The 25,007-nt window shown below is 39.7% G+C and overlaps 1 protein-coding gene across 3 annotated transcripts in view; it reads left to right on the forward strand.

Moving 5' to 3' along the window:
* The window catches only part of LOC124177561, a 53,305-nt gene that overhangs the window by 22,154 nt on the left and 6,144 nt on the right, over positions 1 to 25,007 (forward strand). For 2 of the 3 annotated variants that reach the window (XM_046560058.1, XM_046560059.1), the window contains exons 4-10: positions 15,911 to 16,060; positions 19,841 to 20,032; positions 20,638 to 20,729; positions 20,899 to 21,095; positions 21,196 to 21,313; positions 21,892 to 22,131; positions 22,401 to 22,558. In XM_046560058.1, the coding sequence (XP_046416014.1) occupies positions 15,911 to 16,060; positions 19,841 to 20,032; positions 20,638 to 20,729; positions 20,899 to 21,095; positions 21,196 to 21,313; positions 21,892 to 22,131; positions 22,401 to 22,558 (1,147 nt within the window). The remainder of the gene's footprint in view (positions 1 to 15,910; positions 16,061 to 19,840; positions 20,033 to 20,637; positions 20,730 to 20,898; positions 21,096 to 21,195; positions 21,314 to 21,891; positions 22,132 to 22,400; positions 22,559 to 25,007) is intronic. The other variant, XM_046560060.1, reaches the window with a different exon arrangement.

Raw genomic sequence — 25,007 nt, forward strand, 5'->3', positions numbered from 1 at the left:
TGAATGCGCATTGAAGTTGAAAAAAGAACTTACCCTGATCAAAAGTAATGCGACTCACATCAGAGGAACACAGCTGGTAACCGGAACGATGCCATCCAAGATGTTTGTCTGCCAATCCGACTCGCGTATCACCGATTTACCGAACAGGCACTGAAACTTTGGAAAAAAAAAACCTCATTGGTAACTTAAACTTTGACTAGTTGGTACAAAAAAATTCACATTATCGAAATGTTTTCAAAATTCTAAACTGGGGAATTTCGCAGAGTGTATCTTACGACCGTTGATACGAGTGACGAATGATTTGTTATTACAAAAAAGAAAAAAAAAAAAAAAAACGTACCCGGTGATTGGTTCAAAGTTTTCTGCGATTGTAGAGCCGTTCATATGAAAAAATCACATTTAACACATGTCTCATTCGCACATAGTAAACTATTCTGAAATATCATGCGGGTAATTAATTTTTCTTTAATAACTCAACGATAATTCATTACCCGAAGCGTAAAATTCCCTCTCTCGACATCGATTCGCTTTCAATCTCGGTGTCTAGCTGGGCAAGTGTAATAAATGGCTTCAACGTTAACGTCCATTGAATTTTATTATGCTTTAATTAGCGCTGCTGCTGCTTCTCTCGGCTCTTGAGAAGACTGTGCAGATTCAGAATCTGCTGCAGATAAAGGGACTAAAATCTAAGGGAATAATTTCAACGAAAGAATCAAAAGAATTCTCTTGGCTGAAGAATACTATTCGATGGCAAGAATTTTTACAAAAGATCCCCGATCATTGATTCTTTGCCTTTCATCAGGTGTGGTAATACAAACAATGTATTGTATTTTTATGTAAACTCCTAGGAGTTAAAAGTGAGCCTTTCCGCACTGCCCGCTCGCGCGATTCGCAAAGAAATCTGACATTGCACGACCCTATCCTCAATTTGGCAACATACTCTTGTTACACAAAGAATCTCGTGCAACAAGAAGGCAACTGTCTTTTCGCGCCGCTTTTTTGCAATATTCGTCTTCGACCTTACCAACCCGAAAATACGGAGTTTACCTCCTTGTCACCGAATATCCCATTTCCAGGTTGTTGCTCCGGCTATAATCGCCCGACAAAAGATAAATAACGACGAACATGAGCTTGCGTTGGCTCGAACCGATCGATTTCCGATCAACATGAGATTCTACGAAGAGAGAAACCTCGAGTCCCGAGTATCGTTCGAATGAATCTTGCATGGTGTCCACCACTCAGCAGATTGGCGCACTAAAGTCCCCCTGAAATATGCCCACCAGTAGCTATGCGGGGTGGCGAAGGCGATGCCTCACTCCATGCAGGACGAGCCGATACCAGAGGCCACCCTAAGACGCGAGGCGAACTCGCCCTAGGCCTCGTAAAAAATGCCCAGACACAGCTGATATACGATCCACGGTGCAGAAAACATCCAAGTGGCATAAAACCCGGATATAATATGGGCATACGGACGCTGTTGGGTACATAAGACGCGGATGTCACTCTCGCGTGAAATGGTCAGAGATATACGGAATCAAGTCCGGTTTACCACCAGAGACGAGAGGGATGATATCACCCTTAAGCACTGCGACTCACGATCCTTCGGCACGTTTTACCGTTTTTATCTCTCAAGTCACGCACCGCGTGCAAGGCTTTCGAATTTGATAGTTGTGAACGAATGTTCGGTGTGCGCTGGTCATTTCATTGCCGCAAAGATTAAGGTTTATCACCTTATTTGACAACGTATACGAATCATATGACGACTTTGGTCGTGGTCGCGATGCTCGACGTACTTAAGATCCGTTTTAGACTCCTGGCATTCGTTCTCGGGCAGTATTCTAACGTTATACCGACGGATCAACGGTCGAATGTGGCTTATAGAATTCCGTGCAGAGATTTCAATACCGTCCATCTATAGGACAGACAAGTAGAGGCCTGCACACTCGGGTATTAGAACCCGCAAAAACAACTCTAAAAATCACGTATGTAGATGGACACACGGCTCTGATGAAAAATAGTTTGGATCAGGAGCACCTGGTTGATCGTCATGGTGTCCAATAGAAGATCCGTAACAAGCTCAAGGACATTTTCAAGTGATTCAATTACATTAATAATAGAATATTTCCAGGACACAAGAAAAATTCAAGGATAGTTTTCCGGACTTTTGAAGGCCAAGTAAAATTCAAGGATATTTCCAAGACTACAGGATACCGTGATCATGAAAAGATCACTGTTTCACATGAGAAGCCGAAACATTGTAAAAGGTCACTCCTCGAAATGTGCGACATGTAGGTCGCACAAATTCCGTCAAATTAAGATAGGATGTAGAACACTTTAGTGGCATCTACACTTCGTTGGTAACCGAAAGATTACAATCCCTGGCTTGGCATTAAGGTTCCACTTACGTATAACTTGATGTTTGTCTCCAAGGCGTACGTGATTCACCGCCGTCATTCTGTCCATCCAACTTTTTTCTGCCAACGGCGTGCTAATTGTTGAGCTTTGATACTAAGTTTGTTCAACCAAGTCCAAGTCATTAATGGTGGGGAAAACGAGAGTTTCGTATTGCCGTTACAACCAGCACGCGTAGATGACCTAACTTTGTTTTCGTTCATTCGTTTCACTTTTTTGCTTGGTTACTTTCCAGGGTTAGTAACACCTGAGTGTTGAGGTTATCTCTATTATTTTACTCCAAAGAGGACTCGCATCAAAGGCTGAAACGTTAGTCGAAATAACTCGTCCTGTTTTTTTTTTTTTCTTTTTTTTTTTCCTTCACCTCCATATATCCACGATCCACTGCGCGCATAAATACCAACGTCAAGATTCTTCTTTTCAGTATCCCAACATTCTTTCGTCAAGTTGGCTTCCGACTCGTATTTCGTAAACAAAATCAACCGCGGTACGTTCTCACTCGACAAACTAAAAAGAAATAATTTTTCTATCATTCCCAATAAAGATGGATGTATCAATCGATCATCGATCATAAAGACGACTCTGATCAAGATCGATTGTCCGACAAATATTCTGCGACGAGGTAAGAACGAGTCGAGGTCCCCTTTTGTTCCAGGCTTGAATTTGTCTTCCAATCACTCGGTCGAGATGAAGAAGAACAAAAAAAAAAAAAAAAAAAAAAAAACGCCACTACTTCCTTGCAACGCGTCCCAGAGATCCATCCGCCACGGAGTGAAACGGGTCCCCTCTTCCACCCTCGCAAGACTGCCATCGAAGGACACGTTCGCGGTGTATCTTCTTCGAAGAGGAAGAGGAAGAGGAGCAGGAGAGGGTGGGTGGACGAAATAAATCGGCAGGAAGAATCCTGAGCTTCGCTGAGCGAATTGACATATGGGATGACGGAGGGTGGTTCGATCGGTCGATCGGTTCGGGGTTTGAGACGTGAAAGATAGCCGGCTGAGCGTCGAAGGCAGCTGTAGGTGGTTAACGAGCCTCGGAAGGAGGACGACGGTCAGCCGAGGCTTCTCCTCCGGACGATTTTAAACCCGGGCCGCGTGGCTGTAGTCACCATTTTTCATGACGTCGGTAGTTTTCCGCTTCACCGAGCCGAATTTCCCCTCACCGCCGAATATCTGCAACCCAGCCGTGACGTCCCCTTCCGGTCACTCTCCGCTGCCCCTTTTTACCCTCGCACGCTGGATCGGGCAATCACTTCGCCGGCAATAATTATCCTCGGATGAACGAACGGTTTTGGTTTCGAGGCTCGCACGTCGATCCAATTATACTCACTCTTTGCCTCTGCCGATTTAACCCCGGAATAACACACCGAATGAAATGAGAATAAACCTTTCTTCGACACTGCCACTCAGTTTTTCAATTATACACTGAGAGACATTTTTATTTCCGGTTACCGCTCAGCCCTTAACTATTTTCATTTTTTACCACAATCGACAAAATATAGTTCTAGGTAGAAAATGAAAATTAGTTTTCTAGCTATTACCGGAAAGTCTAGTATCCGTTACTATTGTTTATCATTACGATCACTGTTCCCATATTTTCGTGCAACTGTTGCGAAAATTTAATGCTTGTGTAAGAATAAATTGACGTTAGAGCCTTGTTTAACTAGAAAAGTAGAGTAAACCTCACAAATTGATTTCGCGTTGCAATTACCAAAAAAGGATCGACGATAAAGCAAAATGGTTACGCGTACCGCGTTTTTCGTTATCCCAACAATATTCAAACAGTTTTTTAATGATGCCTGTTTTACTGAATTTTTCTAGATACTTTAACAAATCAAATTTTTCTCATTGTAGCGATTAAATTACTGACGATCTGTTTTTCTTTGACTAATCGCATATGCCAGACTTGTGTCGTCAATTTTTTTTCATCCTTTTTTGATATCCTTTGAACTTGAACGGTTCACAAAATCTTTATTATCGAATTACATAAGAATACCGAATGTATTACGGGGTTTTTACGAATTACAAAGCTTCAAGGGGGACTTGAAATCAACTGTATCGTTCAAAAACTGCACAGCCGTTTTGCAGAGATTCCGCAGACGCGTGAAAAATAGGACAAGTCGATAATTGCAAGAGTCCGAGTGTCTCGTTCTTCAGGTCAAATTTGACTCTGCACCTCCTTCCGGTAAGCCATTAAGTTCACGAATGAAATCAATCACAGCTTCCTGTCTATCTTCGAGAATCACTCGTGCAGTTTTAGGAGTGATTTGTTCGATTTCAAGTCCCCTTGAAGCTTTACAATTAATGAAAATCACGAAATCCATAGATATCAAAAAATCTGGACACCTTTCTTCCGAATCTTGTATCTCAGAAACTACTGACCTTTGGTACTTGCGTTCGTGCGAATTTTTGATCGGGAGGATATCTACTGTAACGTACTAAAACTCTAGCCAGTCGATTCAAATTTAAAAATTCACAATGCCCGTATTCATGGATCAATCTTTGCCTCTTCGACGATCTAAAAACACGAACGAAAAATTTCCGATAATTAGACCGAACCAAACGTTGTATTGATAATTGAATTCAACTCGAATATCGTGATAGCGAAGGGCTCTCATGCAAGATATGCACATATTTCCCCTTCAATCTTCACGGTGGCTACACACGTGCTTCGGGCTAGAGCAAATGATTATTATCACCGTCATTGAATATGTTTGATTAATTGCAAAGCTAATCTGGAATCGGGGTAGTACCCGAGTGTAATTAGAGGCATCACCGAGTACAACTCAACGTCAGCACGCACGCGGAGTCGGAGAAAAATCAGGCGAAACAACAGAGCAATAACAATAACGGAATTATTGATGACGTTGACGGTAACGATAATAACAACAACAACGACGACGATAATAATAATAATAATAATAATAATAATAATAATAATAATAATAATAATAATAATGGTAATATTAATCGCAATCGGTCGGCCGCATTCATCCGTTTTACGGTGAGACGTATCGGATGTTTGATTCCGTAATTAATTATCGCGTTGCACGTTCGTCGAAGAAAAAAGTTTCCCTCCGACATTTTTAAACGCTATTTAGAAACGGAAAGAGAAGAGGAGAAAAAGTGAGACCTTTGTCATCTCGTTTCGCGGAGCTTACAAACGGAGCTTATTTAAGCCTCGCATGTGTCTGAAATGACAGTCCGGTTATTGCAGGTGAATCCGGGCATTTCGAAGCTCCGGAAGGAGAAGGAAATAGGAAAAGGGCTAAACGCGTTGGTCGCGGCATGCATTTAAACGACCCTGAATGAAAAAAATCTATGGGATTTTAATAACTCTCATAAGTGGAGGAAGGATTCTCGGCAATTGGTTTTACCGTTTACGCCGTTTGAAGATTTCCTCTCTCCTCTGCTGAACTTTCCGCTCACTTTTTTTGATTATCCCGAAGCTGGGCAAAATGCGAGGTCCAATTTTCAGACTTTCGTTCTTCTCCGTCATTATTTCGTACTTCGTGTACATACAATGCCGTGTAAGCCATTCTGGTATTTCCAATACACGAGAGTTGACTGTGGAAGTTATAATAATCACAGTTGTATTGAAATGCAAAATTTCATCCCCTCTGTTTTTACTTTTCATCGCCTTCGATGATGTAAGAAATAGATTTTCACCGTTCAACCGAAAAACCCGTTACTTTTCCTAAATAAGCGATTATGTTTTTCCGGTCTTGTATATTTATTTGAAACAAAAAAAAAAATATGTGTATAAATTATTTTCAAACTTTTTCATCCCAGTGCCACGTTCCATCGGTTTCAGATTTTTCACCAGGCAGTTTTCGCGATCATCGCTTAAGTTTGTCGTACGAACAGACGTACTCTTATCGCTTTTCACAAAAAGTTTTTTTCCGGCTTGCCTCTCAGCTGCTGCTTTCTTTCATTTCGTTCGTTATTATTCGTCTGGCTTTTCATTTTCCACCGGGTGAAAATAATTGACACGCTTCCCGCGTCAACAGCCGCGTGAATATTGAAAGGCTTGATAATCTGAGACTAAAAGCACGTACGTTGCACTGGGAAATTTGTTTCCCGGCTTTGTTGGCAGATGAGAGTTGTAGGTATACGAGTACATAGAGATACTCCGAGGTCTGTATCAACGATCCCGATATTCAACTCGGCGAAGGTTATCCCGGGAGAGAAGCACCAGGCTCGGCCTCGATTACTAAGCTAAACAAATCGCATCATCCGGAAACGGGGTGGATCACACCCCCCTTTTCGAGGGATTCACTTTAAGCCGATACTCGGGCGCGTATTATTTCGAAATAAGTCGATGGGTCTACGTATACCAGGGTGGATCTTATTTCACTCGTGTCGGAATTTTTTCTCGCTAACCCCCCTCCCCAAAAAGTATCAATAATCAACGTATATGAAAAAAAAAAAATCCGACCAAGCCCCCGAATATTTTACAATAATCTTAACACGCCCCGCCAAGCGGTCGAATTTTTATATGAAAAATGCGTACATTTAAATTTTTTTGTAAAGAAAACTGTAAATTACTTTAAACCTGTACCTATGTTATGAAAAAAAATGTCTTGCGTTCGTTTTGTAGGAACTTAAATGCTCCAAAAGAAAGATCTCTTATAAAATTTTCGTAAGTCTAATATTTATCACGCTGTTGGAGAAAAATGAGGACAGTTTTATATAGAATAAATATTAGATTTACGAAAATTTTACAAGTCATCTTTTTCCTGGAGCATCAAATTTCCTACGAAAATAGTTGGTGGAAATTTTTTTCACAGGCATTGTCTTGAAGTAACGAACAGTTTTCGTAAAAACAAATTTCAAATCCATGCATTTTTGCTTATAAAAATTTAACTGCTCGGAGAGGCGTGTGTTTGAGTTATCGAAAAATTCGGAAATTTAGCCAAATTTTATTCGGTATACGTCGATTAAGTATGAAAATAGTTAAGGACTGAGCGGTAACCGTAACGAAAAATTTCTCTCAGTGTAGATTTAATCGGGGTCAAATTCAGATTCCGGAGTCAGGTGCAATACTCGAGACGCGGACTGCAGTTTCAAAGTGGGTAAAACAATATGGCTGTTCGGCTTTCACCGCTTCGTTAAATAACTCGAGTTACTTTCCGGCTTCGTTGTAGGCAATAACGCAAACCGTAAATTTTCCGCCTTCCTCTCCCTCTCTCTCCCTGTCCCGTCTATTTACCATGCATATAATACAGACGATAGCTATCCAGACAAAGTTTTACGAAATTGCAGGATTCTCGAACGATTCGCAAGACGATTGATACGTTAATCGGTTAATCGATAAAGCGAAATAATAGAGTCTTCAAGTAATTGCAAAGTTGACGAAATTTCTCTGCTTTTAGTTTCCCTCGAAAAAATATTTGCAACACAGAACCTGAGTGTAAGATTATCTCCGTAAAGTGATTTGGAAAAGAATATTACAATCACTCGGAACGAATTCCCACTGTTCAAGTATCCGCGAGTATACTTTAATAAAGTAGAATTAATAAAAGGCGAGGAAAGAAAAAACGAAATGTACACGAATATGATCAAAGTAATTGTTACCCAGTTACATCCAACCATCCCCTGTTCAGTTTTCCCCTCTGTAAATACAAGCGCAGCTCTGATCTACGGTACAGATGTAATAAAAAGGAATTCGATTAAGCAGCTTACCCTGTACCTGTCCGATTCATGAACTAATTATTTCCCTCTCATTCTCTCTTTTTGGCAACCGGCTGTACAGGGGTCGAGTTTCGTTCAAAGGAGCACAAAAATTAAGAGAATAAAGAGAAATGAGTGAAACAAAAAAAAAATAAAAAAATAAATAAAAAAACGAAGAGAACACAAAAACACCCGCTCTGCAGCCTCGTTTTACGATTGTCGAGTAATTCTGTTGACAAGAGCGCGTATAATGTATTTCCTAAATAAAAATGAGAAGTGAATAAAACGGAGCGAGAAATAAAGAGGAGAGGAAAGTGAAGGAGAAGGGAGGAGGAAGAAGAAGGAAGGAAAAAAAGAACAGAAAAAAATAGCGAACCCAAAATCGACGTCACCCTTCGCCTCTTACCTTTGCCTCGTTTTCCCTGATTTTGTGGGGTGCACAGGACCGGCTGACAAGCGTCATTTATCAAGGGCGGACAAAAACCTTTGGAAATAATTACCGAAGGGTTGGGTAAATCCTGGATCCCCTCCCCCTCCCCCAGATCCAGGGGGTCTCGCCTTTCTTCGTCGGATTTCACACCCCCGAGGGAAAACATGGAACCTCTATTTTCCCGAACCGAAACCATCCGCGTTGTGCGAGCTTTTCAGCGTTATTGATACGCGGTAGACGAGCAATTGTCGTAATCGTGAATCCGGGTTATGTGAAATTTCACATACTCATTGCCTATTGATATTCGAATTCGGAAATAGGTAGAAGTACGGTGGTGGTTTTCTGCTGCGGTGATGAAAAACGAAATCGGACCGACGATGAGAGGGAGAAAGAAAGAGCGCAGACGGAGAGTCGGAGCTTTTTATCCAATTAAAGGATTAACCGTGAAATCAGATAAAGCTCAGCCGCTTCGAACCGCCGCGAGATCCGGTTGTTGTTATTATTTCTGGAACTGTTTCATCGTGAAACGGTGGAAAAACCGCGCTTTTCGACTTAGTTTATTCTTTTTTTCTACGTCTTTTCCTTTCGCTTCATATTTATTGTCTTTTGTTTTTTGTTCTTTTTTTCTTTTTTTTTATACGTCATCAACTGAACCAATATTTTCACATTATATTCTTATCGTCGGATGGAAAAAAAAATAATGTAAATATATGAACAGCAGACACTTTTTATCCGATGTTAAGAGTCACAGTACGCTTAGATTAGTAAATCTACCCCGATTGATGTAAAATCTACGTAACATTTTTTCCCCTGCAGCGTCGAGGCGTATGTGTATCTGATTTCCAAACGCGATAAGAAAAGATTTTTGCTTATTTCACTATTACAGTAAATCGGTGAAAGAAATTATCTCAATATTCGAAGAAAACAAAAAAAAAAAACTCGCTTCATAATGGCACCGGTCTTGAAGTGTTTGCAGCTTCTGAAAATTCTTTGAGAATCCTGAAAAAGGTCCTTTTCAAAATCACTCTCAACGTTTATAAATAATTGACCGATTGAATAAAAAATTTGAAAAAATTCAGGATACTGTTTCAGGGTTGGGAGAATTGTAGAAAATTTTTTGAAGAAAATACAAAAAAGGTGAGGGTCAGAAGTTGGTTTTATTCGCATGGAATTCCGCGTATAAGTATTATACCTATATATTATTTGTTAGCAACACTTTTAATAAAATTTTCACCGGTCCTTGCAAGTTTTAGAAATAGGAAAAAGTTGTTTTCCAAAATGTAATGATTTTCTTTAAAGCTCCCGCAGCGAACGGGTAGAAGATAATAAAGCGGCATCGGTGCGAAATGAAAAGAAACGATGATGATGAATTTATTGGCGTATCGCGTAAGCTGGAAGAGATTGAGCCGAGGGCGATTTAGAGTCGCGGAATGCGAAACGCGAGATGTGTCCGAACGTTTGTTTCTCCATTTTAAACCCCGCCGTTCGTCCCTTGAGCGTCTGAATTTTCCGAGCTTTGAGTGAAAAACTTGCTACACAGTTTCGCACTTTGTACTCGGCGCAAGAATTCCTTCCAAGACTTTGACGCCTCGGGTTCAATTTTTGATAATCGTATTCGACGTGAGACGGATAATGCGATAGCAAAAGTAAAACGCGATTGATGATTATTCACGATTGATGGTAAAAATATTAGTAGAATTCAACATCGTTGAAACAGATCTTGAAAGATAAAACTTGGAGTTGAACGAATCTCCCTTCAACTTGGAAAAACAAACGATTGAAGAACGGAAATTTGAAAGATAAAATTATTCCGTTTGTAATTAATACGCAAACTTGTAATTAAGGAAGAGAAAGAGAATCGACAGTGAACGTAGAACAAACACAAGAATTTCCGTTCGATTCAAGTGATTTTCATTTAATAACGAATATATTCCCTGGCGAGCAGACTTCGTTATTTCCGTCTTATGAAATAACGATATATTTCAAGATTTCAATTGTTTATCAACGCTGCTTCGTACCGGAAACATAGCGTTCTTTGATCCGATGGTAATTGTTCCGAGCTTCGTATAATATACCTTTCAAACGTCGAGGAAATATACTCGAAGAGGTAAATATTTTAATGATAATCGGAGTAGATATACGTCGATACCGGTATGAAATATCTTTTCTTTGATCATGTCTCGAGCTTTCTTTTCTTTGTTTTTCCCCGCGGTCAGAATTCCCGCTGACAATGAGTAAAAATTCAATTCCAAATGTAAAAAGAATGAGGAAAAAAATTAACAGAAAGGTGCGGAGTGTGAAGAAAAGGAAGCGGAATTAAAAAAAATTCGAAGGAACAAAAGCGCTCAACAGAAAAATTGTTGCAAGCACCGGATCCTATCCCCGTCAACGGAGCTTGTAGAGTGTCAGCTGCAAGCTCTCGACCCTCTCTGACCGATAAGCTTTCGACCGAAAAGCTCGCGTTGCACAAGTATTGAACAAACTCAATGCCAGCAGTTTCCGCAGGCGCCATCTCTGCAGGGTTCTCGCAAGCTCGCACCTTCGAGGAGAAGCTTTTCAAGCAGCTTTTCAGATAGCAGCAGCGTTCACGTTCAGGCTGAATTTAAACGCGGCGAATAGAGTCGGTTTGAACGCAAAAGAAAACTCCGATAGATTTTTCCCCAATTAACCGGAAGAAAAAGCTCCTTACATTACTTTCGTTTCGTTATCTTTTTTTTTTTGTTTCTGTTTTTTATCAGAGCACTTGAGAACAGTGCTTGAAGCATGGAAAATTTTCGAAACTCCGTTTCAAGTTCACCGTATTTACCTTACACAACTTTCCGTGAATTGAGGAATTTTTAACAAGCTTTTGCGACCTGCGCTGGTGATAAATTCGTGATTTATTAATCGAGGTCGCGGAGAGTCGCGAAAAGTTGATTTACGAGAGTGGCCGGTGACGTTGATATTAATCGTTGCAAATTCCCGGGCGTAACTAGACGTCGAAAATAAAGAGGAGAAAAGAACGAAAAAAAAAAAAAAATGAAAAAATAAAAAACAATTCGCGAAAAGGTTTAGAAGGGAAATGCATAAATTTTAACGAATAAAACCATAGAGTTTGATATTATTAGCGTGAAACACGCTGATCCGGATTTCGTCAATTCGGCTTAGGTGTAGGAATTTTTTTCACCACATATTTCATCTTCACCTTTATCGTTTTTCTTGTTCATACATAAATTACAAGGGTTGGCCGCACACGTGCAACCGCGAGGACATCAAACACACCGAAACCACGGTTACGTATTTTTGTAAATTTATTCTCAACCGTCGCGTGATTATTTTATCGTCATTTTTTATTTTTCACACATAACGCCGCGTCGTCGGAGCTCGGTTTGCTTATTTTTTGTTTTCAATTTTTGTTCCTCCTCATTTTTTCTCCCGTTTTTCAGTATTTTCCAAACCTAAAAAACCTCACGTTTGCCAAAACCGCAACCCTCGCTTTTCCGCCTGCAACGTGGTTGCGCTGTGTATTCGTGACGTGAATTTATATTTTGCATTAACGTGATAAATTCTTATTTACCACAGCATGTTAAAACAGGTTTGGTGGTGCAATTTTTCTTCCCGCTTTACGGTGAAAAATATATCCGTATCCATACCCACGCCCCGTGCAGGTTTGCGCTTATATTCAAAGCCAAATATCGACACGGGCATCATTATTTCACCACCCCAAAACCATCCCCGGCTACCCTTGTTCCTTTTTCGCCCAACGTTGCGGGTTCGTGTATATCAATAATTGCAGATCGAGTATCGATCTCCGTGCGCATTATATTAATACGTGTGCTGCAAAAAAGGCCGAAACGTGATATCCTGCAAATTAAGGGAAGTTTCACGATGCTCGAGGACGGATGGACAACAATTTCAATTAACGAAATAATAAAGGTGAAACACACGATGAAAAATGTGCACAAATATTTTTCATTCCATGGTTAAACTTTGTATATTAATTCAATTTTCGTTTCGGTCTCAGATTTCAGATATACTTTTACCTCATTATTACTTTTTTTTTTTCAAATAAACGATTATGTTTTTTCCAGTTTATATATTCATATTTTTCTTTTTTTAAATGTACAAATGTTTTGTTTTCCAAGTTTTTATGGTAAAAAAAAGTGTTGCACAAAAACTGTTTCTCCGCCTTATCTTCGCCCATTTGTCGCCGTACGAATGCGTCGAATGCAATGCGTTATAATTCAAGGTATATTTCGTACCGGCAAAATCGCTTCTCAAACGCCCTGCGGAATCCAAATCCCTCCACGGTTGCTCAGAACTTTGTTTACACCGACCGCGAGCCCCGCGAGCGTTGCAGCAGCATGTTAAATCCGTTCAAGTCCAGGATCCAAGCGATTCGACCGTCGCTCTAAACACTGCAGGCTGACCACACAACCGGCGTTACTACTTGCGCCGGCTCAGAACCAAACCATCGCATCGCCGCGAGGCGAACGTCGTCGATTATTTCCTCGTAAATATTTGCTTTCGTACTATTAATGCAGTTATACAATGAGAAAAATTTAATTTTTTACGGTAACTGGAAAAATTGAGTAAAACAGGCATCTTTTTAATTAAACAAGGCTTTAACGTCAATTTATTCTCGCACGAGCGTTAAATTTTCGCAACAGTTGCAAGAAAATTTCATTTTCTACCCAGAACTATATTTTGTCGATTGTCGTAAAAAATGAAAATAGTTGAAAACTGAGCGGTAACCGGAAATAAAAATTTCTCTCAGTGTATCGATACCAGAGGTGAGTTGCATTCGTATCCAATTTTAAATAATTTAAAACACCTTTTGGTTGAAAAATTATCACACCTTCTGATCGATTGAATTTTTTTTTTATTGTTAAACAAAATATTTCTATTAGTTATTTTCATCTTCTTGATTTCGAGTTTTCTCCTCGTCTTCTTCGCTTATCGCAGTAACGAATTACAAAGCAGAAATTCGCAAGTTCATCGAGTGTAATGATATCTGCATCGAATATTCAATTTTATTTCTTGCTGTTTCTTAATTGTTATTGACATGGGTTGGAAATTGTTTCATCCCGACACACCGGAATAAACTATTACGCGAATATATTACGCACAATTGTAATTTTTTGCTTGAATGGAATAAAAACTTGGTTCACTAAAATTTTTTCATTCCCATACAGTAAAAGAAATTCTCATTCAATGTCAAATAATACCTTATTCACTTTTCGTCATTCGACATAAATAAATCAGTTTTCAGTCAACTTTTTCAAATCTGAAAAGTGTTTTTCCCAATAAAACGAACGAAAATGAAAAAACCAAGTTGACCGTTGAAAAAATGTTTTCGATTCAAAATTTTTTCATGTATTTTGCCAAATCAAAAAAAGCTTTGTTCACTTTGAACACACTTTTGCCACAGATTCAATGAAAGGGTTTGAAAAAAAGACCAAACAAATGTTACTTCTAAGGTCTGCCCTTAAGTTCGGATCGGTGCAGTAATTCGGTATTTCAATTTATAATTTGGGTGATTCTGGGCCAAAAATTGGGGGAATCGCCTCGCTTATACGGGGTTGTAACGCACGAGGGAAAAACCATTGGCGGGGGTAAAATCGTGACGTATGTAGGTCAGGCGCATTCCGAACACTTGAGAGATTCTCCCTTCACCTGCCGAGAGAGAGAGAGAGGGAGAAAGAGAGAGAGAGAGCCGAGCGGATCGTATATAACGCTTTCGTGAATAGTGAAATTTATTCCCTAATATCGAAAACGTAAAGTGAATCGTCCACCCCTCGGGGAATAAATTGCGGGTGATGCTAACACTGACCTGGGAGAATCTAAGGCCATTTTTCATATAACTCGTAAATCAAAAACTCCAGAGCTTAAGCTGAAGGAGTGCGATTTCGGTAGTCCAACATTTTCAGAAATTAATTCGCAGCGGTGATCGATGTAATTTTTTTTTAATAAATTAAACACAGTTTGCTTGAGAATCATTTCGCAAAGTGTACAAAATGAATATAAAAACTCGTTTCGCTACTGCTTTTATTCAATCGATTTCGATCTAATTGAGAATATAATTTTTTTTTTTTTTGATTTTCACCAAATGAGAATCCTGATTCAGGGAAGTTGAAATTTGAATTAGCGATCAACTGAATATAATGTACATCCAAAAATTGGAAGGTATGACTGTAAGCTACCTTAAAAAATTATAATCACCCTTCGAAAACGTAAAGTACGTCGCGAATCTTTTATCGTTTACAACGAATGATCTGATAAATGTAATAAACATGATTTCAAACTCGAAACGGTCATTTGAATAAAATTCTCTGCACACGTCCATTCCAAGTGTGTAATTGTTCTTAAAAAAGAATTCAAATTGGAGAAAAAAAAAAAAAAAATTAATGTTACACAGGAGACCTAAGATCTCGGTATCCAGGAAATGTCCCGAATTGTAGAATTGTGCGAAATGTTTGTGGTGAGCGAGGGGTACGTGAATGATGTAACGTGGTGGCGGAAAGAGGGTAAAAAAAAGTGCGTTGCCCCGCGTACTCGGGTTGGCTCTTTGTTTTCATTCCCACCACACATATTTATCTTCTTCTTTCAATTCTTTCTTTCTCGATTCTCTTCTGGTTACCCCTGACATTTGACATGGCCGCCGGTATTTCACTTCTATTAAATACGGAAAGAATCGTGCGGATATACGCGAACGAAATTCAGCTGTTGAAGAGACGACGATAAGAATTCTTGTATCTCTTGTGCTCGTTGATTAGGTTAAGATTTTTCGTTATTGCATTTTGAAATCGCAGGTCTTCCAGTTTTCGGATATAACTTGAATAATCGGAATGAAATTTCGGAGCTCTTGCCCAAGATACAATAAACGAAGATGTGCCGTGAAGCAAAGTTTCGCGAAAAATTCCGATACATTTCATCACGTAAGCCACGAAGCGAAATGGTTCAAAAAAACAAACAAGAAAAAAAAAAAAACGCATACATAAGGTATCAAAATTCAGTTTCATTACCACAGATTTCTCGTTCGATTAAACGGCAAAGTGCAACTATTTTACAAACTAATGGGGTGAATCATAAATAAACCCGAGTAAAGATGAAGAGAAAAAGAACTAGCAAACGTATCGATCAGCGGAGACAAAAAAAAAAACCGATGTCAAGTTGCACGAGTTTCCGCGGTTCGTTTGCATAATTTTCTTTAAAAAAACTGTGCGTCATAAAAATAGCACAATTATTGCACCGTGAATGAATAAATTACCCGTGTGCAAAATAATAACACGTGCAGTACAACAATGCGAGTTTGCGGGTAAATGAAATATGGATATTTTTTCGGTCTAGCCATTCGTTTTTTTTTTCTCGATCTTTTTTTCTTCTTTTTTCCTGACTCTTCTTGCAACTGTTACAGGTCAACGATCCCTGCGAAAGTATCCGGTGATGGTTTTCATCCACGGTGAAAGCTTCGAATGGAACAGCGGAAATCCTTACGACGGCAGCATGTTGGCGAGTTACGGAAACGTTGTATTCGTCACGATTAATTTTCGCCTCGGAATTCTAGGTGAGCCCTGAGTATGATTAATTATTTTCGTATTTCCATATCGTCAAGGTTGCGACAATTTACTTCGAATAAGTTTCCCTCACTTTTCCAAAATTTTTCCCATAAAAAAGAAAGAAAACAAAAAAAAATTAAAAATTCTCCGACCTCTTTCCACGAAACTTGGGTAACGTTGGCTAGCTTTTATCACCGTGAGCTCCAGAAATTCTCCATCTCTTGATTGTACAAATTTATACCTAAAAAACACACGGCATCGATTCGTTTCACAGAAATAATTAAAAATTGAACAATACCATATCCGAAAGTTAGTTTAACTGAATTTACGAAACATAGCTGAAGTTTGAACGCGATTTATTAAAAAAAAAAAAAAAAAAAACACGTTTCTACCTACGGTTCATCATAATTCCCGGACTTTTCCTGATAAACGAAATTCCCGGTCTGCTGCCGTCCTCCAAATTTCATTTTTCATGTCCTATTTTCCACGCTCCTGTTGTTGTTGTTATTATTACCATTATTTTTGTTAAAATTCTTATCATTATCGTCTTCTTTATCCTCTCGTTGTTCGGTTTGCACACCGAGAGACAGACGCTTTTAATTGAAACGCATTATATCAGGCCTCTATGAATTCGAAATCCATCATGCGTGCATGGCTATATTTGTATACGACGCCGCACGCGCTCACATCTGGAATTAACGCTGTAATTTCATAATATCCTCGACGATGCGCCAGGATTTCCCAGCAGTTATTTGTTTAGCCGTTAAATACCGCTGCTGCAGTAATATTTGTAGCTATTCTCGCCATCCAGCAGGTATAATTCGACCGTTCCCATTAATCAGCGTAACAAACAAGTTATTGATTTTTGGCTTGAGCAAAATTTCCATAACAGTACGTTGGCGCAGCATGCGTAATTTTCATCCATGATCATCTCTGTGTGCGATTGCATATGCACTTAACTTCGATTCCATCATCGGCATAGGGACGCGCCATGTTTAATACTGTTTAATCGTTACCCGATTCCAGGAAATAAAAAAAGAATGAAAAGAAAACTGGAAACTCAAAGAAACAAGTTTTTCTTCAACAGAGCCGGGACTTTTTAATAACTGCTGATCGACATTTTCGAGTCTGAATAATTTTTGCAAAGAATGTATAATCGTTTGATCGTTTTTAACGCGAGAAGTTACAAAACTTTCGCTTCGAGCAACGTATCGCTTATCGTAAAAAAGTAATACAAAACATATGCTAAGAAGTAAAAACGATTAATCTATCGTTGATTTTTGACTTTATTTCATGTACGTATGATTACGAATGATGTTTTATTTCCGTCAAACGCATTCTTCGAGATCGAAAAAAACTATGCAAAGTTTAAATTTCCCGAATTATACGGAAAAAGAACAACTCCTTTCATCGATTCTAAATCACGCATATACCACAAAATTGGCAATAGTTCCCGCTCAAATTATTGCCTCCCTTTATTTTTCTCTCCTTTACTATTTCTCTCTCGTTTCGTCAATACATTTTGCCTAGGATCGTTCGTCTCCCACCCCGCAAACCTGGGACAAGCATACAGGATATAACGAACCGTGTATTGTCAGGGATAAATTATTTAATTGCCACCAATCAGCCAGCGGTTTAAGCCTCGTTGAATACAAGCCGGAAACATTGTCAAAGGGATCGGGGAGCGTGAACCGTTGCATCGGACGAGCTAACGAATTTATTTTCAGCTATGACCGATGGCAGCTATTCGAATCAGTCGAAATTGTACAAAAGTATACATAACGAAGAAAAGAAGGAATACGAATATCGAGTAGTTGAACGAAAGAGGAGTTTTCGATTCTTTCTACTCACGGATATCAAGTGTATTTTTGAAATTTATCTTTAATCAAACTCACTTGAAACTTTTGAAACTACTCGAATAGTCAACGAATGACGGTAGATATCGGAGTGTTTTCGTGAAAAATTTGAATTCGTAGATCCGCGACGGTACTGGGAATAATTATTTTGGAGAAATTTCAAAAGCGAGGTTAATTTAGTTGGAATAACTCATCGCGCCTCGGATATACGTATACTTAAGCTGGTACTTACATGTACGGATAATCCGCCTCTAATCCGTTATACGTAACTACCAGCGACTAGACTCAAACGGCAATAACTTGATCCCACGATCCGTTCCTTGTACCCGTTGAATTCCAATATAATGCAAGCGCACTTTATAGACCACCTGCAGCCGGATATAATATCGGGGGTATATTGCCGTTACAAAATATATCTGCCCATCACACGAAAACTCAGCAGATCGAAAGTTTCTCCGATAAACACTTCGGCAAGTTGTTATATAATATGATCGATGATACGATGATATGATCATCAAGCGTGTTAGATTCCAAAGGCTTTTTCCAGATTGCAAAAACTCAAATGCAACTCGTGACGGGGTATATTCTTGGGGTAATTTTAAAACCCTCAAATATTTGCCATCTGGCGATGGTCTGTGAGAAATGAAAAATGTACAGTACAAGCGGAAGAAAGAGAGAGAGAGAGAGAGAGAGAGAGAGAGAAATGAATCGAGAAAAAAATTCAAAAAATAGAAACATAACGAACGAGATGGGTAGAGAATGTAAAATCAGAAAAAAAGTGTATCCCGCGGTAAAGAAGAAGGATAGTAAAAGAAAAAGAGAATGTGAAAGGGAACTCCGGGCGAGCTGAAGGGAAAAAGAAAGACAGTAGGGAAACCATAATCATAAATTAGGTTAAAGTGCTGGGGAAGTGGTTAGTACTAAGGTACCGTAGTACGTTAGGCGAGGCATGGATAGATAGATATAGAGTTAAACAAGGTCCAAGGGTAGGGGTGAAGAAAAAGGCAAATGGAAAGATGTAAGAACGGTGCGGAGGAAGAGGCGAGGCGCTGACTACTTCGTCTTGGCAACAAGACTCGAAGCGGCGATGCACAGAGAAATATGAACCAAAGTACCTCGCGGAATCCAGCAGTTGAATACCGAATTACAAACGAGTTTATCAATCTTCACCCTCCGAGCGTAATTCCGTAGACCAGATGGAAGAAATTCGAAATTAATTTCCACCGTTAGTCGGTGTTGCTTTTTTTTTTCTTTCATTAATTTCTTTTTTTTTTTTTTTTGCCCTTGCTTTATCTCGTCAAAAAGTTTCCATCCCGCGCGACAAAAAAATTTGGCTGAATTTTCGTTGAAGGGTTGAAACGCGATTTCCACACGCCGGGATTGACCAAGCTTGGAAAAAAGAAGGCGTTCGGAGCAAAGTGTTTTGTCAATGGTTTTACGAGTTTTATGAATTCTTCGACATTTTCTATCCACTGTTTGTCGGAAACAAAAAAAAAAATTTATTACAAAAACGTGGAATCGTGCACAGAAGGGCAAAGAAGAAGCAAGGAGCGAATTTCAAAGCAAACCAATAACTCTAAGATTTTTTTCAGGATTTTAATCAGACGCATCTCCCTCTCTCTCTTTTTATTTACCCATTTATATTACTTTTCATGTTTATTGAATTGCGATTCTCAAATACTTGCAATATTTCCCAGTTTTATGTTATTCTCATCGTTTTGTCGTACGTGCAAGTCTTGTTATTTACACACCCGACCATTGTTTCGTCAATTTTCCTGTCGTTACTCATCTTATTTTTCATCTATTCCTTTTATACTTTTACCTATTTATTTATTTATTTACTCATCGCCTAACCTAGTTCTATTCATTTCAACCTATTTTGATCTCTCTTCTGCATATCCGTAAGACGTCGTGTGTTATAAATTTTTGCAGGTTTCCTCAGGCCAGGAACGAACGACAATGCGTCGAGTAATTTTGGGCTGCTGGACCAAGTCGCGGCTTTGTTGTGGCTGCAGGAAAATATCGCTGAATTCGGTGGTGACCCTAACAGCGTAACGCTCGTCGGCCATGGCACTGGCGCAATATTTGCCAACTTATTACTCATAAGTCCTGTGGCCAGCAAGGGTGAGTTTAGCTTGAAAAAGCGCAAAGGATGGGGGGAAAAAAAAGAGAGCGTAAAAAACGAGGGCGATCCATCACGGATGGAAAAGAGATTTGCTGAGGTAGTTTTTTCGTTTTGTTATCCAACGGGGTTAATTGAAATTGAATCATAGTATACCTTACACCTTTCCAATCAGTCAGGAGTCCTTTAACGTTTCATCCGTTAAATTGATTAATCTAAGTCACTTGGAATGGTATAAAGTTTGGGCTTCACTCAACTTTGTCTATAATGCAAGATCGCGAATTCACGTAAAGTTATTTCGAATGGCGTTGAATTTATTTCACATTACTCGAAATCGAAATTAGCAGCTAAAATTACTCGAAGGAATTTGAATACAAAAAGTTATGTAACACCTTGATATCATCACTTTGTTTCATTTCCTACTACAACATTTCCTGTCAATTGCATCGTTCAGTACACGAGAATAATCCGGGTCAGAAACATAGCCGACAAATGAAAGCAGTCAGAACCAGTCCATTTTTTTGATCAGTATTGCAAAGAGACGTTCTTAAGAGATAACGCAGATACCGTTTACGTCACATTAAGAGGTAAATCAATTATTTCCCAGGTAACGGTTTATTCAAGCGTGGAATTCTGATGTCTGGATCAGCACTGAGCGCCAATGCCATTGGAAAGGCCCCGCTGCAGGTCACAAAGCAGGCAAGAGATGCACCGCTTATTTCTTATCGAACCTGACCTGTTTCCTTTCCAACTGCGTTCCGAGTCAGGAGGAAAATGACTAGAAAGAATTAATAATGAGCATTGGAAGAGGGATTTTGGAAACATCGCCATGCTTTTGACGCACGGTTTCTTTTCGGCTTTACCGCAGGTCGCCCACGCTCTCAACTGCCCGACGTCGTCCGACGAGGATTTGTCAAATTGCTTGCAGAATCGACCCCTCGATTCCCTCCTTGGTGTTCGTATCGACAAGCCGTTACACGTACCGGCTTACGCCCCTCTGATTGACGGCGCAGTTGTGCTTAAGAACCCGTTAGACCTGATGGAAAGTATCGAGGTATTCGGCAGGTGAGGCTGAGCGCTTTATTAACGCGACAGAATTTTTTACTCTTCACAAGTTTTTTACGTTAAACAATAACGGTGATCTGTCGTTTCTCGATATCCGTAGGTACGATTTGATGTACGGTGTTACCGAGTCGGAGAAGTTTCACGAACTTCCACCTGTCGCTCTGCTACACGGACTTCTCGAAAACGAGAGGGACAACTTTCTGCGTGAACATTTAAAGGTAAAAATATTAATAACGACACGTCATGGCCGAGGGGCGTAAACAGTCCCTTGAAAATCACTTGGAATCGCTTCAACTCGTAAAGTCACCTGATGTCATTTGGAGTCATGAAATCCCTTTGGGTCACTTCAAATCACGTAATATTAGTCGATGTCACCCGAAGTCATGATGTGATTCATTCTTACTTAGAGTTATGAAGTCATTTAAGCTAACTTGAAATCACGCGATGTCACTTGATGTCTCTTGAAGTCACGAGGTCACTTAAAGTCACTTGAAATCTCGTGATGTCAGTCGATGTCATCCGAAGTTCCGAAGTGACTCAATCTCACTCGGAGTCATAAAGTAATTTTCAAGTAACTTGAAATCACCAGAAATCACTTTGAAATCACGTGATGTAACTTGACGTCGCTCGAAGTCTTTTGAAATCTCGAGGTCCTGAAGTTAAGTGTACACGAGTGTTTACATCCTCGGTCATGACTGAGGTGAATAAAAAACAGCCAAAATGGCTCCAGTTGTCATTTCCGATTCAGTTTGGAACAATGCCAAAAATGGATGTTAAAGTGTTTTTGAGTTTGCAGGCGACGCACGAGCTTGAACCAGAGCTGGTCCTGTCAAAGATCCTGGAGCACTACGGTGATTACACGGACGGATTTACGAACGGTTTCGCGATTAAAAATCGTGAATTAGTGCTGCAGGCGTTATCGGACAGTGGCACGGTTGCCCCCCTCATCATGACCGGGAAATTGCACGCCAAAGTCAACCCGAAGAGTTACATGTACGTTTTCTCTCACCCGAGAGCGATGCAGGACTACTACGGGGTGCGTAAAATCACTTGATAGTTGTGACATTTTTTAGCATCGGGAAAAAAAATTCAATCACGGATTGGAATAGTATTATCAAAAATTTATGCAGCAATTTTCCCCCTCAAATTGCGCGCTGTTTGATTGACATTCGGATTCGAATGTATGGAAAGAATTAGTCACCCAAGGAATAGCAAATTCCATCTTCGCAATTTCACCAATTCGCTCTGCAATTTCACCTCCCGTTCGGAACGGGAAGATCGCATTGTGATTTTATCATCCCGTAGCAGCATCACCAGCGAACGGTCCACGGGGAGGAACTGCCCTACATCCTGGGAATCCCGGTCGGTGGTGGGAAGTACCATTTGCAAGAGAGATATAACATCGGCGAAGTATTGTTCTCCGAAGCGATGATGACCTGGTGGTGTAACTTCGCGCATACCGGGTGAGTCGGCTAACGATCAAGGATCCTTGTCGCTGATGCTAATTAACCCTGCTCGGTCACACCTCGGTGGAATCGCATAACTGTCTCACTGGGTGAAATTCACCCGAAAAGTGATTTTTTGCTTCAAAAATGAGTTCTAAAAATAAAGGAAAATAAAAAATATCTAGTTATTGTTTAACGATGGCAGGGAAAGTTCTCTCTGCAGTTTTCCTAGTCAAAATTGATTGTTTAAATATTGTAAAACATCGGCAATGTTAAAGAATGTGCCAAAAATGTGGAAAAAATGTCTTTATTTCGCTTGAAAGATGGGGTCATCAGGGCCATTTCCACGATTAAGGGACTCTACGAGGAGTTTGAGAAATGTTTGGGGTGAAATTCACCCCAAGTGACCGATTAAGGTTAACTACCCTAGGCCTTCAATTACTATGTCACCCTAATAAGATTTCTTCTTACCAGTCAGAAATTTGTTCATTCTCAAATTTCAAGTTAACGAAGAAAATCAGAGGTTTGTGCTGTTAACACAAGTTTTTCGCCGCTTTGTTGTAAGCAAAGTAAAACTTTAAGTGTAAAGTATTGAAGATTGATGAAGTTACCGTGTTCTGCATGATTTACTGTAAGTAATTCCGTGATAATTCCAAAATCCTGCACTCCTATTGATGTTAAATTTGAACTAATCATTCCTGATAGTACATACTATACTATGCTCTACAATTTGTGCAACAGGTTTGAATATTGAATATAGATAACGTTTTTTTCGTCTCACTTCTTACGCCATTTGAGGTTGTGTCTAAAATATACCGGACGTCAGTTGTTATAATTAAGAAACAAAACAAATAGATGGATAATAGAACAAACGGACAGAGGAGACTGTAATGATAGAATGAAAAAGAACATTTGTAATAGCGTGTATACGAGGAGAAAGTAGATTGGATGGTTAACTTTTCACCAGAATAGAGGACATAAATATGAATTAAATGAAAAGAGCAGAGTTTCGAGAACATGTAGCGTAATTTTAACAGCTTACGGGCGAAACCCGATCCCTGGAATAACCATTATCCCGGGCAAATAGATATAATATATGCATATATGGTCAGGTTGCAGCGGAGCCTGAGGGTGAGGATTCCAAAAAGTGAAACGATACATGCGGTGCTTGAAAATTCGATGGTAATTGAAATTGTCGGGATGAAAACGAGGGTGGGAAAAACGGGAACGAAAGTGGATCGAAGAGAATCGAAATCAAAGCGATGAAAGCCGTGCATCGACGCGTTAATCTTCCCACGTTAGCAGCGTACTCGGTAATATCCGTGTGCGTTATTTGATGTCTACGCAACTTTTAACGGAAATTAGAATCCTGTACACGGTACTGATGCAGTGTCAAAGCTTCTGTTACCCATTATTCACAGAATTCTGTGACTCGAATAGTACGACATCCACTGTGAGCTATTTAATACGGAGTTTGAAGTGATTTTAATTTCCTTCGACGTGTCATTGATTCAGCTTGAATTAATGCAGATTTATTAAAAATCCCACCAGACCGGTGAAACTCATTAATTAAAGAGAGACGTGAAGTCGTTTCAATTAAGTTTCGAGTCATGGATGATTTTCAGTCGAAGAAACTGCAGATCAAAGCTTCGCTCAGCCAGTTAAAGTCATTCGAATACACACCAATAGCGGCGCGTCGTCGATTTTCTCGACAAATCATACGTCGAGATAAAAGGGAGCACGTGTCTTTTCTTTAAACCAGATCTCTCCTGGCTCGCTGCAGATAATTATACGTCGCGTCGAGACGCGGAGAACTCGAGGGCATTGTATTGATTGGTGTAATTGGACGCCAGGCTCGTGCTGCAAGGTGCGGAAAAAGCTTGAATAAAAAGAGTGCTAGAGAGCTGGAATACGGACGCCTTCTTACCGGCAAAGGAGAGAAGGAGAGAGAGAGAGAGGGGGGGAGAAGGACAGAGAAACGAAGAGGTATGAGAAAATCTTGGGTTGACGGAGCAGTCGGCTGCGTTTCTCACACCGTATAATTATACTTCCGTCGGTCGGTAGCTGCCTACTACATCTCTCCTGGATCTAATTCCCTTTTCCCAAATTGAAATAAAACTTTAATCCAACATTGGTAATAACCTTACTACGGGAAGAAAAAAAAAAAACAAATTGGAACAGAAATTCCCTTCGCTGGTGTACTAAATCATCGGATAGAAAAGTGGAGGGGGGAAAAAAAAAAGCAATAACTACGAACTGAACAAGGTAAGAAAATTCTTTAGACAAAAATGCAATATCTTGCATCACGGTGAAACTTTGACGAATGTTTTGCAAAACAGGTGGAGGAGAAAAAGAAAAAAAAAAAGAAAAAAATTCTTCAACATTTCGGTACAAGATTTTGTACAAGTTTGAAATTACGTCGTTACCAGATTGAGTTAATGAAGAAATTTTGATGACGGTAAAAATG

The sequence above is a fragment of the Neodiprion fabricii genome, chromosome 3 (genome assembly GCF_021155785.1).
Source record: "Neodiprion fabricii isolate iyNeoFabr1 chromosome 3, iyNeoFabr1.1, whole genome shotgun sequence".
Lineage (NCBI taxonomy): Eukaryota > Metazoa > Arthropoda > Insecta > Hymenoptera > Diprionidae > Neodiprion > Neodiprion fabricii.